The 19,861-nt window shown below is 37.4% G+C and overlaps 1 protein-coding gene across 1 annotated transcript in view; it reads left to right on the top strand.

The window, feature by feature from the left end:
• The window catches only part of SLC25A21 (solute carrier family 25 member 21), a 269,849-nt gene that overhangs the window by 237,572 nt on the left and 12,416 nt on the right, over positions 1–19,861 (top strand). The window contains exons 4-6 of the mRNA XM_087723796.1: positions 6,043–6,109; positions 11,794–11,853; positions 17,734–17,841. Of these exons, the coding sequence (XP_087579922.1) occupies positions 6,043–6,109; positions 11,794–11,853; positions 17,734–17,841 (235 nt within the window). The remainder of the gene's footprint in view (positions 1–6,042; positions 6,110–11,793; positions 11,854–17,733; positions 17,842–19,861) is intronic.

Raw genomic sequence — 19,861 nt, 5'->3', positions numbered from 1 at the left:
CTGTGTATCTTATAACTGGTATTGCCCAGGTATTTATGGCCTTGATTGTATTTCCACCATTCAATTTAGATTTCAAAATTTTCCTAACTCTGTTGGTGCTGCTTGACAATAGTTTTTACTTCTCCATGCTTGATGTTATCCAACTGCAGAATGCCTAAGTATTTGTAGGCTTCATTTTCGTTGCATTTAATTAGTTGGCCATTGGGCATTTCAATTCCCTCACATGCAGTGATTTTGCCCCTTTTTATGGATACAGTGGCGCATTTTTCCATGCCAAACTGCATTGAAATATCGGTGCTGAATACTCAGACTGTGTTTGTCAATGATTGGATTTCTATTTCTGACTTTCCATAGAGTTTCAAATCATCTATATATAGTAAATGCGAAAAAATTTTCAGCTTCTTTGGCTGTTTGGTAGCCTAATTTCATTTTTTTTTAAGATTACTGATAGTGGGATCATTGCGATGATGAAGAGAAGAGGTGAAAGTGAATCACCCTGGAAAATTCCTTGCTTGATATTAACCATTCCGTAGATCTCATTCCCTACTGCCAACTCAGTTCTCCATTGTTTCATCACCTTTTCAGTAAAGGATGTAATATTTTTGCTAATGCCAGTTGTTTCTAAGCATTTTATGATCCAACTATGTGGCAGTGAGTCAAATGCCTTTTTGTAATCAATCCAGACCATATTCAAGTTCGTTTTTCTGTTCTTACAATTTTCTAATATCATTTTATCAATTAGGAGCTGATCTTTTGTGCCCCTGCTCCTTCTTTTGTTGCCTTTTTGCTCTACTGGCAAGATGTTGTTTGTTTGCAAATAATCCATCATGTTATCTGCAATAATTATTTATAATTATATATATATATATATATATATATATATATATATATATATATATATATATATATATATATATATATATATATATATATATATATATATTTGGGGTCTTTCATTACTTAGCATATCCATGCCTATCTATCCAAGATGCTGCAGTTTACATTATCCAAGATGATGCCTTTATATTATTATCAATAAGAATAATACCGTAATAAGTTTTCAAAAGTTTTTGAGAACTTTTCATCTGTGCCATGACAGAGCAGAGGAAGCGACCCAAAGCTAGATGGCAGAACTGAGAACAACACTGCAAGTTTTTCTCAGGATATTTTTCCAATAATATCAAAATATGATATCGAGTATGATATCTTTTTCACAGTTTGAGCAAAATTGGTTATATGTTTTAATGTATAGTTTGTAAATTGCCTATGGCTGCAAAGTGAGAATACATTGTGTGTGTGTCTGTGTGTGTCTGTGTTTGTTTGTGTGTGTGTCGGTGTGTGTATTTCACAGGCCAATCACTTTAAATAATGCATCTGAATAAATTCTAAATTTCCCTTGGTTGAAGTAGGATATTTTTACATGTGACTATCCTGAAAGCCTTTAATTTGGTTTATGAAATCTGGAGGTACAAATACATCCAATTGTGGTTCTTAAAACATTATGTCCGTGTTCAACTGCATTGGATTAACTGTTGAATATTCAATTTGTATGCTTTATTTCAATTTTTACAGCTAAATTTCATCCATACTATAGAGTTATATTCGCAATGTTAAAGTTATACACATTATCATTAAAAACTTTTTGCTTATTCAATTCTAAAATGAATATATATAGAAATGCATACATACTGAACAATGCATCCAACTAATAATGATTGAAATTAAAGTAAAGGAGAAACCAGCAAATGAATTTCACCACAAATAATAAAAGATTTATATAGGCTGTGGTGTGCAAATTAGATACGGCAAATCAAAGAAGAAATAAAATTGTTCTTAGGTTTACTCTATCTAAACACCAAAGTAAAACTCTGGAAGCGTTAGTAGTTGTTTTAATAATAGTAGTTGTAAGCTATCTATAAGGTAAAGGTTCCCCTCACACATATGTGCTAGTCGTTCCTGACTCTAGGGGGCGGTGCTCATCTCCATTTCAAAGCTGAAGAGCCAGCGCTGTCCGAAGACGTCTCCATGGTCATGTGGCCAGCATGACTAAATGCCAAAGGTGCACAGAATGCTGTTACTTTCCCACCAAAGGTGGTTCCTATTTTTCTACTTGCATTTTTACATGCTTTTGAACTGCTTCGTTGGCAGAAGCTGGGGCAAGTAACGGGAGCTCACTCCGTTATGCGGCACTAGGGATTCAAACTACAAAACTGCTGATCTTTCTGATTGACGAGCTCAATGTCTTAGCTTCTGAGTCACTGTGTCCCTAAGCTATCTATAAATACTATTTATTTGTAAGATTTATATACATTTCAATCTGTTTTTATTGATAGATGTGCTAGTCCAAAGTTTGTTTTTAAATTTTACTATATATCTATTGAAAAAGCCACACTATGGTGTTTTTAAATTTAAAAGAATGATAATGAAAAGAGTTTATTATATTTCATTTCAGATTACTGATATGCCATATAACATTAACTGATAAACAGATGGAGATTTTGATTTTATTTTATTACAGGGAGCCTAACTCCTACAGATTTATTACTCATGCACCATAACCATAAAAGCAATAAAAGAAAGAATATGAAGAAGCAAGCAACAAAAGCTTTCGGACTTTGGTTCCTTTGGAATAAAAATCGGGCTGACTGTATTCAGGTTTCAGTGGAAATATGAGTTGCACAATACAAGGAATGCAAAAAAGAAAAAAGAAAAAACAACCACCCCAAACCGTTATCACCAATTTGCCTGACTGAAAAGATCCTCCGAATTCCAGTAATATACATTTAGCACACTGATCATTCTGTACATCTACACTGCCGAGCTCTGTAATTCATCTAAATTATGTGAACCCCTGATTCATGCAAGGCAAGTGAATATGGCCCTAAAGGTACTTTCTGTCATTGTTTCAATTACAGAGCTATGTGGGTAACAGGCTTGGATTTGACAGCAACTGAAGAAAGAGGATATTATATGCATGCCTTCAATCAGCTTTGTATTTGATCCTTAAAGGGAAAATTATGTGAGAGACAGGGGAGGAAAACAACAAACTAAGCAAGATCCCAATTTCAATATAATTTGGAGAAAATAACTGATTTGGGTTGGACATTTTGCCAAAATGGATGACTCAAGGCTTCCAAACAAGAAATGGAAACCAGAAGGATGCCTAAAGCCTTAAAGAAGAACAAATTGGGAAGATATGATTGACTGTAATGTTTCAAAATCAACTATAGCAAAGACGAATTTGGGTGGTTGCCCAGAACACAATTGAATGGTGATGTTCATTTAGATGCTTAATGTTGAAACAAAATAATGCATTTTAACTGCGCTTCACTTTAACATGTAACTGTTAACTCTTTCAAATTCAAAAATATGGCCTTTGGGGGCTGGAATTGTGCTTGTCCTAGGATAGCAACGAAAGTATAAAAACAGTCTAAACAAAGACAGGGCAGACAGAAGAAAAAAGTGTTAAGTATAGTATAAAACGGAACATATTTCAGATTTGTAAAACCTTTAGAACCATCTGTGTATCAATCATCAGTCATCAGCACAACACCTGATTAAATCTAACTCTCAAGACTATAAAAGTAATGGGCTATCTGTTGTAAACGTAAGGATATATTTTCATTAACACTTGGGTAGCAGAACTATCTGCATTTTTTAAAAATTTCAGTGGCCATTTCCTTCATTCTGAGACTATGAAATAGCTACCCCTGACATCTGGATGTATTTTCTTTATGTACTATTTATAATTTCTATATGCAATGATTTTATCTCTCCTTTGGGACACACTGGCTGTCTTTAAATTAAGCCATTCTCAGAACAACAGTAGCACACAATACATGCATATCTGAAGTGCAAACTAGGTCATATGTGTGTCAGGCAGGCTTCTGTCTATTTCTGAAAGTCATGTGAAAATTACAAAATATTAGAAGCTTTAAAAGAAAAATAGTAGTGTGGTAGCTGTAAGTGAGGGGAGGTGGTGGCTCAAAGGGTGGCTCAGTGGCTAAGACACTGAGCTTGTCTATCAGAAAGATCAGCAGTTCGTCAGTTCAAATCCCTAGCGCCGTATAACAGAGTAAACTCCCATTACCTGTCCCAGCTTCTGCCAACCTAGCAGTTCAAAAGCACTTAAAAATGCAAGTAGAAAAATAGGGACCACCTTTGATGGGAAGGTAATAGCGCACCGTGTGCCTTCGGCATTGAGTCGTGCCGGCCACATGACCACTGAGACGTCTACGGACAGTGCTGGCTCTTGGGCTTAGAAACAGAGATGAGCACCACTCCCTAGAGCCAGAAATGACTAGCATGCATGTGCGAGGGGAACTTTTATCTTTACCTAGTTGTAACTGATAGCATGAAAAACATAGACAATACAAAATTCCAGTATAAAGCAAGGTCCATCCTCAGTTTGAATACAAAGCCAAAAAAATACTTGAGAGGAGAAAAAAGAGACCGCCTGCTGCCAATTACCTCCCAAAGACCCATTAGATCACACAGGGTCGGCCTCCTCCGGGTTCCGTCTACCAGCCAATGCCATCTGGCTACTACCCGGGGGAGGGCCTTCTCTGTGGCAGCTCCGGCCCTCTGGAACGAACTCCCCGCAGAGATTCAGACCCTCACCTCTCTCCAGGCCTTCCGAAAAGCCGTCAAAACCTGGATTTGCCGGCAGGCCTGGGGTTGATGAGTTCCCCTCCCCTCTCGACCTGTGTGGTTGTGTGATTCTTGGCTATTTTAACTATTTGTATTGTGTTCTATGTTTCCCCTTTCCCCTTTTGAGTTGTTCGCCGCCCTGAGTCCCTCCCGGAAAAGGGCGGCATATAAATAAAACAAATCTAAATCTAAATCTTTCTCTGACTTTGAATAGTCATTCAAACTGGGCATCAGTCATGTTTTCCTGGGAAGGGTATTCCGTAAGCAGAGCCCTGCCAACTAGAAGCCCCTGTTCATTGCTCCCTGGCAGGGGAGACCAAAAGATTCATTCAAGTATTTAATGGGAAGAGGCATCCCTGAGATAACACAGCTGTCCAGAACTTTAAAAATCAATAGCACAGCTCAGAAATGATTGGCAACCATTGAAGCAACCAAAGCCTTGGTATGATTTTTGTTCATTCTTAATCCTGCCTGTTGAAAACCTTCTGAGGTTGGATAGGGGCTGTAGGAGGAAAGGAGGGAAAAGGTGGTACAGTGCATATTTTTCTCCTCTGTGTGATCCATCCACCCCACAGAATTTGCTATAGACTGCCTTTTAATAAAGGAAGCCCTGAGATGCATTTGTTGTGTCTTAGAAAGCACCCCTGCTTTTTAGAATCTGCTTTCCCTATTTTCTCTAAAGGAAATCTAGTTATAAAATGGTAACAAAGGGCCACAGGAGGACAGTATAATGCTATTCAGATTCAACTCAGATTCAGTTGACTTGACATAAGTAATTGAACTGGATTGGTTTAAGGAAAATATGCTCAAATCTAATAATAAAATTAAATTGCCAAGTAGTCAACTTGCACATCTAATCATCTTCCCAAAGAGCCAAAATGTGTTCTCCAAGCCTTCTTTTCACTTTTTGTAATCATTTTCCTTTATTAAAAATGATGTTGCCAGCCTGAAGCCTGACTACTTCAACAGTCAGCAGTAAATAAATCACTCCTACCCCCCACCTTGTTTTCTCTTTCGCAAAAAAAAGTTGCTTCCTATTTACAAAAGAAGTAATCTAATCTGCATAGGTTCTATGGGTTGCGCTTGTGTTTTGTTGTAATTATGCTTCTTCTTTCAGTGTAAACTAAAATTTGGACTACAGTCCTCAAAGAATTTATTCCAGTTTAATCCTGTTGAAGTCAGGAGAAGAAATTTTAGGACCGCAGCAATAGTTACACAATATGTACAAAAGCAGAACTCAGTTGTTGACAATAAGGGCTGTTCTGAATAATTAAGAAAGCCTCGAGATTAGTTGTTTTATTCTGAAATGAAAACAGAATTACCACTTGGCTAATGTTCATACATACCTGGGTATTTTTTAATGTTCTTTTTTTGTCTTTCTTTATTCAATAGATTGTTTGGTTTCTACAAAGGTATCCTCCCTCCAATCTTGGCTGAAACACCCAAAAGAGCAGTAAAGGTAAGTTAATCTCCAGTGTCCCCAAAGACAGAAAAAATTACAACACTGGGATTACTCTGGGGTCCTTGGTACTCTCTGAGTGTGATTGCTTACTTGCAGCTGTTTCATTATCCAACTAGGTACAGTCATCAGTGCTCCATGGCTCAACTCTGAGCTACAAAGATTTTCTTCTAACTGGGATTACTAAAAGTAAGAAAGTAATTTTACTTCCCTTCCAAGCAGTGGTGCGTTCTGGATCCTGTTGCAACCGGTATGCTGCAATGAGGCTGGGCATCCAACAGGTGCATGTGTGCACCAAGCGTGCAGTGCACGCTTGCATACTTACCGCCCGCGATGCTCCGTGTCACTTCAGCTGCTCAGCAGAGCATTTTGTAGGCACCATACTCCATGCACATGCGTGAAAGCCCCGAGCAGCTCAAATACAGGTAAGGAGGGCGGACAGGCGGGCCCTCCAGAGCACCATACCAGAATAGTACCTGGTGCTCCCAGCAGGCACCAGTACTCCCATACCAGGGCATACCGGTCGTATCCCACCACTGCTTCCAAGATACCAGACCAGAAGACATTAGGAGGGAGTGGAGAAGCCTCTCCAGCTGTGGGTGCAGAAGAACTCTACCGCTCCTAACTAGCAGGCAGGTTGCCCTACATTTGGATGCTTTACAACTGACTCACATTTATAACAGTCGCAGTGTCCCGGGAGGGTCACTTGAACCTCTTTTGCAACTTCTGAGAAGCAAAGTCCATGGGGAAGGCAGATTCATTTATCAACAAGTTGCTTCGCTCCTTGATTAGTTTCCATCCATAGCTTCTTGTCCTACTCTCAGGAGCATTGGAAAATAGCTTGACTCCCTCTTTGTGGCAACCCCTGAGATATTGGAACACTGCTATCATGTCTCCCCTAGTCCTTCTTTTCATTAAAATAGACATACCCAGTTCCTGAAACCGTTCTTTACATGTTTTAGCCTTCAGTCCCCTAATCATCTTTGTTGCTCTTCTCTGCACTCTTTCTAGAGGCTCCACATCTTTTCTACATCGTGGCAACCAAAACTGAATGCAGTATTCCAAGTGTGCCCTTACCAAGGCATTATAAAGTGATATTAACACTTCATGTGATCTTGATTCTATCCCTCGATTTTTGCAGCCTAGAAATGTCTTGGCTTTTTTGGCAGCTGCTGCACACTACTGGCTCATATTTAAGTGGTTGTCCATTAGGAATCCAAAATCCCTCTCACAGTTACTACTATTGAGCAAGGTACCACCTATACTGTACCTGTGCATTTCATTTTTCTTGCCTAAAAGTAGAACTTTACTTTTAAATTGTCTCAGGGAAGCTCTGAATCTTAAATTTACTGCATGGGCTCCCAATATGCTTTTTCTGATTTGGATAGGTAATTGCAAGGTGTCCCTAGGACATGGCCAAAATAGTCAGTGATAACCACTAACCCTTCTGTTTCCAGCATGGACATTTTACAGTGATTTGTCACTTAAACAGAAAGCAGAGATTCCACAGCAAATTAAGAGAAGTGTTGAATCCATTGAAAACAAAGCCCTTCTATTTCCATAGCCAGAATAAGAATAAAATTCAGCCAGCCCTGAAGCTGGCCCCCTCCTTTTCCCTCCAGCCTTACCCCCCACAGCTTCTGCCCAGTTTATTCATTTATTTTACAAAACATTTAGGACTTGCTTTCTCTGTGCTTATGTGGAATCGTATTAAATGATACAATCCAGACTTTTTAAAAAAAAATTAAAAAAATAAACCGTGCATCAGAGATGCAGAAAAATGTTACACTGGGGCTAGATAAATGCAAGGCTGTGTCCACAAATATTTGAATCTGTTGGAAAATAAATGAAGAGTTAAGCAACTTTCAATGAAGCTTTGCAACAAACTGCAATGGTGTTGATTGTCTTTGTTTAGAGTTCTGCCTTTCCGTTTCAATTCTTCCTTTTTTTTTTCTCCTCTGCATTTATTTTAGTTTTTTCTTTCTTTCTGTGAGTTAGCATTTTATACATATGAAGTCATAATTGGGGTATTTTTTCAGGAGGTTTCCATTTTGCTTTTGGGGGGGGGATGGAACAATCCTAGGTACATTATTCTGAAACTACAATAATGTAGATTGTAAAGTAGTTTGTCTTTCTTTCTCTCGAGAAAAAAATACTATTAGGAAAAACACTATCCAAAAGGAACACCAAACATTATCTTCTTGTATTTAACTCAGAGCAAGACCTACAGTTATTGAGTAGTTTAATACTGAGTTAGCATTTGATGCCATTGATTAGCTATAATGACATTCATCCCCCTTAAGACTTTCCTTTTATGATAGGGGCAACTGCAAATGTTGCAAGTCTTTTGAGGACTTTCTGACAGTGCCCTTAAGAGATTATAATATAATATAAGAGATCATGATGCCTTTAATAATGTAAGCTAAACTGCATAAACCACTTTAAAAAGTATAGAAAGCTGAGTGTCTTGCAGATGCCACACTATATTATTGACCGTAGCAGCCTGATTTTATCGCCTAAAAAAGATGGAATTCAATACCTGGGAGCTGCCTTATGTTTCCAGTACAATTGTTGTCGTATTTTTTTTGCTACGCATAGTTTGAAAAAAAAACATGGAGTGCTTGATTTTAATTTTTAAAAAATGATAATTTACAAGCATGTGCACAACATCTCACACATTTTTGTGACAAATAAAATATGCTTACCAATAAACCTCTCACACAGCAATTAGCACATTAAGCTGATACAAACATTTTGTTAAATATGGACTTCAATTATTGTAGATTTTAGAAAGAAACTTACTCTCGAAAAAAATTTTCATCGTTTTTTTTCAGTGTTAAATAATGGCTTAATCATTGGGAAATTTTAGATAGCCCTGTTTTATTCGGAGTTCTTTACTCATGGAAATGAAAGTCAGGGCTTTCTGATCACAGAATTTCACATTTGGAGGCTGGGGAAGTGTACCAGATATTCCTTGGAATCGCTTCCACATTTGATACTGTAATTTAAGTTCTATTGTGGTAATTTTGCACAGCTGCATCTCTACCTGCCATTTTCATCTTGGTTACTTTCAGAGAAAAGCTGCCTTGAATTATAGAACTGCTGGGCTGATAAAAGATCATTCAGATAAACAAACAAGGCTGAGTTCCTGTTGAGAAGAAAAATATAATTGTCTATTCCTTTCGTAAATCCATTTGCATGTAAAAATAAAGCCATTATAATTAAGGTAGTATGTCACTTGGACGCCATGTGTCAAAGACAATTTCATTTTGAAGAGTTCAGATCCTTTCTCACTGTGTTTGTGCCTCTTTCTGTCTTTCTTCCTCCACCCTCCTAAAAGAAAGCTGGAAACTCTGAAGGATGAAAAGCCAAACTTTATAGCCCAGATTTAGTCTGGACTTGAAGAAAAGACATGAACAGTGCCACTACAATGCTTAACAGATGATCTTGTTGGGCAAATACATCTTTTGCATGTGTTTCCAGACTTTTTTTATATTAAGGCTATTGGGACATATGGTAAATACCGGATTTCCCTCACCCCCACACCCATAGAACTTAAGATTTATACGTGTCTTTGCCAGATGAACAGCATCTTTCTTTGGATTTTGTGATGAAAGCATTTTTTTAACTTAATGGAACTTTTAGAATTCTTAAGTAATAAAAATATTTAGAGATGTTCAGTAAAGTAAACCATAGTAAGCCATGCAAGGAAAAATTACTAGGGTTTGTTTGTTTGTTTGTTTTAGGGTTTTGTTTTTTTTTTGGACAAATTAAATTTGCACTCAGTTGTTTTCTCCATTTCAACTTGATATTTGCTTTGGTTTTGTTCAGCTTCAGAAATGTAATAAAAACCAAAATGTCTACATAACTTATTTTTTATACGCGTTTAGAAAACAACTGATATTTTGAATGCAAATTTTTAATAAAGATATAACGGAAACATGAAGAATATAAAAATTCCATGAAATATATTCCATGAAAATCCAACTGATTTCTTGTACCAAGTACTTATAGTTACCCTTCCTTAATTTTTACAGCCTTTCTCATCAACCAATTGTTTTTTGCAATTTTTTTTAAATCCCTTAAACTATTTACTTTTCCTGTATAATGAACCAAATTTTATACCCGCTTTCACAGGAATAAAACTCACTGGACTTCAGTGAATTCTTTCAAACTAAATTAGTCCTAGGAAAATGGGTTGCAAATGTATTATTGAGGTTTCTAGACTTCATTCACTACAATTAAGTTAATTAATAGTAATAAATCAATTAGTTGTGATGTATAATGCTTGTAAGATTGTTTTAGTACTGGGGGAAAATACTGTGGAGCATTTTCTTAATACCTGTATTACATCTCATCCTACAAATATTTTAAAATTTAATTAATGTATTTATTTATTTGCTACAAAATGTGCTTGAACAAAAGGTGCTTGCAAATCTGCATCTGGATCTGTGCTGTGGATTTGCATATAAAGTGCTAACTCTGCAGCCCTCTGGCCTGTATGCACTTTATAGAAACACCAAATAGATAGTATTTGGAAAAGATCTGGGATTTATTTTTATTTGTATTGGTCTGAAATTCAGTGGGAAGACAAACAGGTATAATATGCATAATGCTAATGTAGTAGTAGCTATCTCAAACCTGGAAGTCTTGCATACTCCTGGAGAATAGGTAAAGAGTGTCAAACTCGTGGCCCACGGGCCAGATCCATCACACATTGGACACGCCCACCCCCATTTTAGCAAAGAGAGAGAAAGTTGACATCCCTGGAGTATGTGGTTTAGAACAAATCAGCAATTAAGAATCAGTACAAGATCAAAATTTCTGCTGTGTCCAGTTTTTGCCACTTTTCTCTTCTTTTGCATCCCATTCTTTGAAAGATTTAGAGTCTATTCTATTATATATAAATAGGAAAAGAAAGTCATATTGTACGATTAGCTCTAACTTCCTAAGCCTCTAATCCAATACATTTTTTTTTCATTTTAAAAACCAGTTGCGTTACTGACAAATTAAAGATTGGGTATTCTGTTTGATATCAAAATATCCTTGTATAAAAATCTAGAATGATTTTGAATTGTGTTAGTTGCTACAACAGTGATTATAACACAATATTAATTTTACTGTCAACAGATTTTGCTGGTATATTTTTGTTCATACTAAACAATAAAAATAAAGGAAAAAAGTAATGTTGTATTCACTAACTGAAATAAATAGAAAAGATTTCCATACTTTAGTAAAAGGAATATTGTTTCTGGAATAAGAAACTAAACACGTGAGAGAAGGTAGCTTACTTACTCTGAAGTAAAGTATGATGAAAGGAGTATAAAGCTTAAAGAGGACAATGCTGAGATGTGAAACTACTATAAACTTGACAGGATAATTGTAGAATACCATTTTCTCTCCCTCTCCCTCCCTCCCTCCCTCCCCCCTCTCTCTCCCTCTCCCTCCCTCCTTCCCTCTCTCTGTGTATACTGTATCTTTCCAATAAATGTTTTAAATGATCTGAGAACAACATTTGTTTGATTCAGTTTTAACCAAAACCATGTGTGTAACACTAATCATTCAACAATGTACAACCAAATCAAATCATTCTTTGTCTTCTCTTAGACTAATAAAGGTAAACAGCTTTCTGTGATAAAAATCTCTATTCTTGAGTTTTAAATTTCTCCTTATTTACTTTCCAGTTCTTCACCTTTGAACAGTACAAAAAAATACTTGGAAATGTTTCTCTATCACCAGCTTTGGTAAGTGATAGTTTGCCTTTCAGAATATACAAATGCATATAATATACTGCATTACATAGTTAGTATGTTGTCTTCAGATTAGGTAAGACAGTGGAGATAGGAAGAAAGGCAAAGTTAAAATGGATGACATACCAATGCTCTGGATACTAGTAACAAATTATTTTACTCATATATTAACAGATTTGTATATGGATGACTCTAGCAGGCAGAGCTCGCATTGCAAAGATGCAATGCTGTTTTTGTCATTTTGACAGACACTTCCAATTCTTCCTATATCCCGGCAATGAAAAAAGAGCAGATATTTTCTCCATTAGCAGCCCCTTCGGTTTTGGAAGGAGACCTTTAGATGGCTTCTAATTGCAGAGGAACCTCTAAAACATTATATACTGTACAAATGGAGCCTTTGCTCTTGCTAGCCTGGATTTCAGTATTGTTTATGTGAATAAGGAAACCACATTGCACAGGAAACATGCAGCCTCCTATAGCAATAGCAATAGCAGTTAGACTTATATACCGCTTCATAGGGCTTTCAGCCCTCTCTAAGCGGTTTACAGAGTCAGCAAATTGCCCCCACAGTCTGGGTCTTCATTTCACCCACCTCGGAAGGATGGAAGGCTGAGTCAACCTTGAGCCGGTGAGATTTGAACCGCTGAACTACAGATAGCAGTCAGCTGAAGTGGCCTGCAGTACTGCACTCTAACCACTGCGCCACCTTGGCTCTTCCTGATTCCTGATTCATTAGTGCATCAGCAAACCTCCTGAAATCATTCTGCTGAAATTTTGTAGAAAAGTTCAAACGAAGAAGAAAAGGAGGAAGGATAGAAGAGAGAAAGGAAGGGAAGGGAAAGGAAGGGAAGGAAAGGAAAGGAAGGGAAATTATTTCCCTTCTCTCAGTGACACTTGCTTGGGCAATGGGAGTATATCTGCTTTAAGATTTTTGGATAAGTATGAATGTTAAGAAATCCAAGGAAGTTGACTGCCCAGCCATCAATCCATATAGATGACTCTTAAATTGTTAGCAAAATGCAATTGGAAGGGACAATTAATAAATCCTTATCATCTGGAAAATATTTCTTTGGTTAAATGGGTTAAGAAACTAGGTGTATTTTGCTGAATTTTTGGCTCTTTGAGTGGAAATTTTGTGACAAGAGTAAGAAGAATGTCATATACCTGCTTATCATATAAACTGGAAAACTACTAAAATGTACATTAACAGGCAATGGAAATGAAGATTTTTATGAAATGGGCAGGATAACCTTTTTTAACATATTGTGTTTAAATACCATATTACTATTACATCACTATACCGTATATACTCGAGTATAGGCCGACCCGAATATAAGCCGAGGCACCTAATTTTACCACAAAAAACTGGAAAAGTTATTGACTCGAGTATAAGCCTAGGGTGGGAAATGCAGCAGCTACCGGTAAATTTCAAAAATAAAAATAGATACCAATAATGTTTTTGAATATTTATTTCAAAGAAAAACAGTAAACTAGCGGTGTATTCAATGAAATACTTCACTCACCTCATGATGCTGATGTCCCGCTGTGATGATGATGTCCCGTGCAGCCGCGGGAGCGATGTCCCGCCTCCTATGACACACGGCACAGTGATTCCTATCATTGGATCACTGTACCAGAGGAGGTGGGACATCGCTATGTGGCTGCTTGCCATAACAAGGAGGAGGTGGGACATCGTTGCAGAGCGGCAGGAGGGGGAGGAAGGGGAATCGTAAGACAGCCCTGCATTACATTAGAACGTGAGGAGGGGGGATGGTGCAGTGCGCGCTGCGCGGCAAACTGACACAGAGGGGAAACTCACAGGGGCACTGGGCCATTCACAAGTGTCACCCAGCGGCATGGCCCCGCCCCTTTTTCTCCTCCATTTCGGGCAAATTTTTCACTGACTCGAGTATAAGCCGAGGCGGCTTTTTTCAGCCCAAAAAGTGGGCTGAAAAACTAGGCTTATACTCGAGTATATACAGTAATTGTCTCTGACGCATGAAAGATCCCCCTCATGCCCCCTTTAGTGTACTTCCATATTTTCCAAAGAACACAAAATATATTATTAAAGATTCTGCATATCTTTTTAGCAGACAAAATGGTAATTCATCTTGCAGATGTATGTATTAGGATAAATTTCTCAGTATACTCTGAATAAATAATACAGGGTTTCATAGAGTGTAGCACATTGATGAGGCCATAGCAGAAGGAAATGGCAAGAGGTGTTCTCTATGAAGAGTCTGGAAGAAAACAAAAGATATATGTCCACGTCAGGGAGAATCTCTACAAATCTCATATGCTTGATTGCTAAGCAGAGTAAAGGAGGGATATACGGTCTGTAATACCCATCAATGAATGGTTTCAGTCCAACAGGCAGTTACTGGATTAAGAATGCTTAATGCAAGGCGTGTTCAACCTGTAATCCACATGCTGGATCTTCATATCTGAATGATCAGATTGCACAGAGAGTTCCAAAACCACTGCAGCATGAGCTTGTCCAATTTGCAATTATCATGCCTTATAAATTGGCTATGATACTGTAACTGGGCAAAGGAAAAGTACACTTGTTTGGGTTCTGGGAAGCATGGAAAATTGAAAAATATACTATTGTCAATTTAGATGACATCATCATTTTCAACAGCACTTGGCAAAAGCATCTAACACACCTGCGAAAAGTATTTAAGTGTTTGCAAGGAAGATAACTGACTGTTGTAGGGCCCAGCTCCTCATGAGCCCAACTGAAAATAAGGTATCACAGTTTGAAAGTAGCTCAAGGAATCTTTAGAACACAAACTGACAAGATGGAAGCCATTCACAAATCAATTCAACCCAAAAACAAAATAGCAATCTGAAACAATAATAGACTGGCATAGAGGATTACATCTAAACTGTCATATAATGTTGCTCCTTTAACTGAACTCACTCAGAGGATAATCCTACAAAACCACTTGGCCCAAGGAACTTGAGAAGATATTTCAAAATTTTAACTTAACTGTGGTACTCCAATGTTCAAGAAGTTGAATTTTTCTCATGGCTGTCAACCAGAGGTGGGTTCCTATCAGTTCGCACCTATTCGGTAGAACCGGTTCGTCAAATCTACCGAACCGGTTAGAAGAGGTTCCACCAGTGGACCCAGAAAGCATGCCACACCTACAGAAGAGGTTCCAAATTTTTTTGAAATTTTGACACCACTGGTGTCAACTTGATGTGTCTGAAATAAGCGCTAAAAGACAGCCCTCAGAAAAAGAAGACCTCATCCCATACTTTAGGGGAGAAAGGATTCCGTATATGATATGATATTCAGCCAAAAAAAAGCATGTCATCAAATAGCCCTCAAAATTCTTCCTTCTGATGGGGAAGTACTAAAATATATTCACCAATCACCATTCTTAAAAATGGTTAGGGTCAATGTTCTTCATAGAAGATTAGCACTGCAGATTGACATTTATAAATAGTGAGATATTAAAAGGACAAAAAAGGCTCCTCAATGACCTTCAATTCCATTAAGAATATCAGCTGGTGGTTCGGTATCCCAATAAAGAACTAATTTCAAAGTTTCCTATAAAGGACTATCTGGTTTAAAGAAGAGGATGATAAAGTGAAGGGAAACATCTGAATTCCCGAGAAGTAATTCCAGATCTCACTCCAATCTAAAGCAACCTAGTAGGTCATCAAGGGGACTAATTTCAAGCCACCCCCCTTTCAACAGATGGAGTTTCCAATTAGCATGAAAGTATTGGAGGTGCATACAACATTCTATATCCCACATAACCCCTCCTAGTGCACTGTCTACCTATCCAATGGGGATAAAGTGGAAGGAGCTCTGCTTTGAGATTTCTCTTCTATTGGAAGAGCCTAGCTTACACTGCTTGTCGGACTAACCATAGATGACTACAAGTCTGAATCATAGCGGTTCAGCTAAAAATATAGATCATGTACATCATCATATTCAATATGCCGATTATGTGAGATTGTGAGATTATTCTGAGGAATTTATAAATTACAAAGACCCAGATGTTCCATTCCACCGATACTAATGCAATGGCTCAGAGTGCCATTGTCCTTAGTAGTAATATGGTATACTCCCAGATACGTATGTTTAGTTTTGAGCCAAATTTACATTTCATTATTTCCACATATTTATTGCAATTTCCCCATTTTTCTACCTCTGACTCATTTAAAGAGTCTCAGGCATTTCCTGAAATGATCCTCATTTCAGGTTTCAACTTATTCTATAGAAGATACAAGAATTACAAATAGTCTTGCTGCTGCTTTATAAGTTTTAAGCACCATCTCAATCTGTGCTGGACTTTTGTCAAGTCTGGTGAATATTATTTGTTTATATTGATAAAGTGTATTTTGGGAATGTTGTTGTGTGCTCCAGAAATCCTAACTGGAGGGGGGGGATGTGTGCCTTGAAGCCACAATCATACCAAACTTTCAGTATCTTACAGCTGCTGAATCCAAAGAAATATTTCTCTGAAACGATTCATCAATATATTTTGTGGTGTGTCTGTGTGTGAATACAGGTAGTACTGGACTTACAACCACAATTGGGACCAATTCCAATTTCCATTGCTAGGCAAGGCAGTTGTTAAGTGAGTTACACCCAATTTTATGACCTTTTTGCCATAGATAGTAAGCAAATTACTGTAGTTGTTAAGTGAATCATGGGGTCATTGACTTTGCTTGATGGCGGCCTGCTGGGAAATGGTGGTCACATGACCCGAGGACACTGCAACTGTTCTAAATACATGCTGATTGACAAGCACCCAAATTTTGATCACAGCATTGTGGGGAATGCTACAATGGCCATAAGTGCAATGGCCAGATGTGGGTTCCTATTGCTTCGGACCGGTTCAACCAAGTAGGTGGTAACTTGGTCGCCCATGCCCCCGAACCAGTTCTATCAGGGGCACCATAGGCACCACCATCTTGTTTTTTGCTTCTGTGCATGCGCAGAAGTAATTTTTTACTACTGTGCATGTGCGCATAGCGTGCATCAAGTGTGCACACGGCCGAAGCACGTCCCTGAGCAAACTAGCAGTAAAAGAATCTGGAACCCACCCCTGGCAAGGGCCAGTTGTAAGTCATTTTTTCCAGTGATGTTGTAACATTAAAACAGTCACTAAACAAATGATTGTAAGTCAAGGACTACCTATATATAAATAAAGATAAGCGTCCTGTAAAACTATTGTACAATATTTTCTGGTAGGCTTTTGGAAGTTTTCAATGCATTGTATTCTTTTTTTAGATATCATAGTATTGGCTGATTTCTTAAATGGAACATCTGACTCAGTACTACTGAGTCAATTGTGACTTCAGTTGTGAAGTTTGTTGTGGAGAACATACTTAAATGAATTGTTTCATTTAATTGGGAATATAGCAGCATTATACTCTATATTCTTGGCATTAGAATTAATGAGTTATCTCTTTGTTTTATATACTTCTTGTAAGTGATATAAAGAATTGTTTCTGTGAATACATGATGTACATAATAATGAGTAAAGTATTCCTGATGCAGTACTGCTTTCTTGCTAAAAAGGAAGAGGATGATACGCTTTTTCCCCCATATGTATTTCTTAAAACAGTCACAAAGCTTTTTTTCCAGCTAAAGGAAATGCATTGTTGATTGGACTTTGACATTTTATTTTGAATATTTGGAATGCGGTTTGTGGCTTTTGTGATTTTTTTTCTCCATGAACTGTCAACATCTAATCAAGGACGAAAGCTGTTTAGGAATGGCATACTACTGCAGAAGAATTGGTCTCTCCACTTTCATCATATTAGTCAGCTTAATGCTCAGTTTTACAAAGTGATGTATGGAGATGTTTTACCATAGCACATGCAAACTGATTGATTTAACTCTTTTAGACGTTTGCTGTTGCGGGCTTGGGATCCGGGCTAACAGAAGCAGTTGTGGTTAACCCTTTTGAAGTAGTCAAGGTTAGCCTCCAGGCGAATCGGGATGCTTTCAAAGAGGTAGAGTAACTGGGATTTTTTTTTTCAATATGTCGGGGAATGGAACTGCTGAATTGTATGTATATATCTTCATTAAGCTCTGGGGAGGGGGGATTTCTTGAGTTGGTTAAAAATAAGTGGTGATTCCAGTTTAAGTGTTGTCACATCAAAATACATGACAAGTCAAATCAAATATAGGAAAAAAATACACTGAAGGAGCAGGGAGAAGAGAGGTTTTAGGAAGATTATCTTATGCTATAATTTTAGAAAAATGAATTCCAGGTTCTATCAGAAGGGGAAACAAGCAAAACATGGGAAAGGAAAAAAATGCTTTTTTTCCTCCTAAGTTATCTTGCTAAGTCCTGTGCTGTACTCGAATGAAGACCTGCTTCAAAATTTTGTACTGGAGTTTCCCAAACATTCTCTGTATAATTGAAAATGAACAATTGGAAAGAAGCATTAGAAGTTTAAATGTCATAGCCTGAGTAAACTACCATATTTCTTGGACAATAGGTTATTCTAACTCTATCATGTAACCAATTAGTGGATATGAGTGTGTGAATTCATCAAAGGAATTACCTCTGCTAGCCAGAAACTGATTCATTAACAACTGTACATATAGTGAGATTCTTTTGCGCTTAATAAATATAACTTCTATACTATACTGTTTTATTCTTATTTGTGGCCACCCAACATAAGTAGAACCAAACCTGCATAGTTGATTTATCTTGCCACATATTCACACCATCAGATTTATCCAAAAAAATGATCAATAAACTTCTACATATTGGGAAAAATCTATTTTTTCAACCCTGTATTCCTGATCACACATAATAACAATTTAGTAATTATATATTTAAGCATGGACTAAACAGAAAGGCAGTTTGGTGTAGCAGTTAAGGCACCAGACTAGAAACTAGGAGACTCTATGGGTTCTAGTCCTGCTTAGGAACAAAAAAAACGGTTGGATGACCTGGAAGCAGTTACTCTCACTCTCTTAACCCTAGGAAGTTGGCAATGGCAAGCCATTTCTGAAACCTTCCCAACACAACTGCAGGGACTTATCTAGGCAGTTGCCAGGAGTCAATTATGATTTTGATGAAAGTAACATTAAAAAAGACCAATTAAACAGATTCAAAATGCACTTTCTATGTGTACTTAAAAGCCTGGGAATTTTCAGCTGAGATTATATTTAGTTAGTCAGTCAGTCAGTTCGTCTTTTTGAATTATAAATGCATCTTCTCACAAACTACTTTTAAATTTCCCGAATTTTAAATAGAAAGCTATGTGACACAGTAAGGAGGGCAAAAACTGTGCCCCATCCTCTTGTGTGTACAATTCTTATTTAGCCTTCTGAAGTAAAAATTTCAGAGATTGCTTCTGTCCATCATCTAAACCGTATCTAAATATTTTTATTTTATTTTTTTAGATACTATTCTAATTTCCCCTGTGTTTGAAGGTCAAACTTGCCATACCTATGAGTGATACTCACTTTGGGATGAAATGCCCCTTTGGCACTACTACCTTCAGCAGTGATTTCTCTCCTTACTCTTACAACAATAGAGGTAATTAAGGGTCCCTCTAGTCCGTTTTCACTCTTGCAAATAGATTAATACCAGTTGCATTTTCAAAACTATTCAGAAGTATTCCCAGCACAGGTCCCACAGTTTTCTACCAAATTTAATTATTAAAAATATACTGTATTTGAGGTTGTGGATTTAAGTTGCAATCTGATAACATGACACATGCCAAAGAGACATACTTAAATAGTTTTAAAACAACCCTGGCCTAGGAAACAACTTTCTAAAGTAGAACCTTTCCATCTCAGAAGGTCTGCTTTGGAGTCCAGATAGCAAGTGCATTTCTAATTGAGGAACGTAAAGAAACTCACAGGGGAACTTCACAACCCCCTTCTGAAACTTAATAATTCTGCTGTTCCTCATGATTTCTCTACAGGGTTCTTAAGTAAATAAACATGGTGTTTGACTTCAAATGCAATAGAAATGAACCTCTCTGTGAACAATACGTCTTGACATGTTTG

The sequence above is a fragment of the Thamnophis sirtalis genome, unplaced genomic scaffold, assembly GCF_051295495.1.
Source record: "Thamnophis sirtalis isolate CommonGarterSnake01/CBP01778 unplaced genomic scaffold, rThaSir2_p1.2 scaffold_1, whole genome shotgun sequence".
Taxonomy (NCBI): Eukaryota; Metazoa; Chordata; class Lepidosauria; order Squamata; family Natricidae; genus Thamnophis; species Thamnophis sirtalis.
The sequence above is the reverse complement of the archived record's forward strand: the minus strand, read 5'-3'. Positions and strand labels throughout refer to the sequence as shown.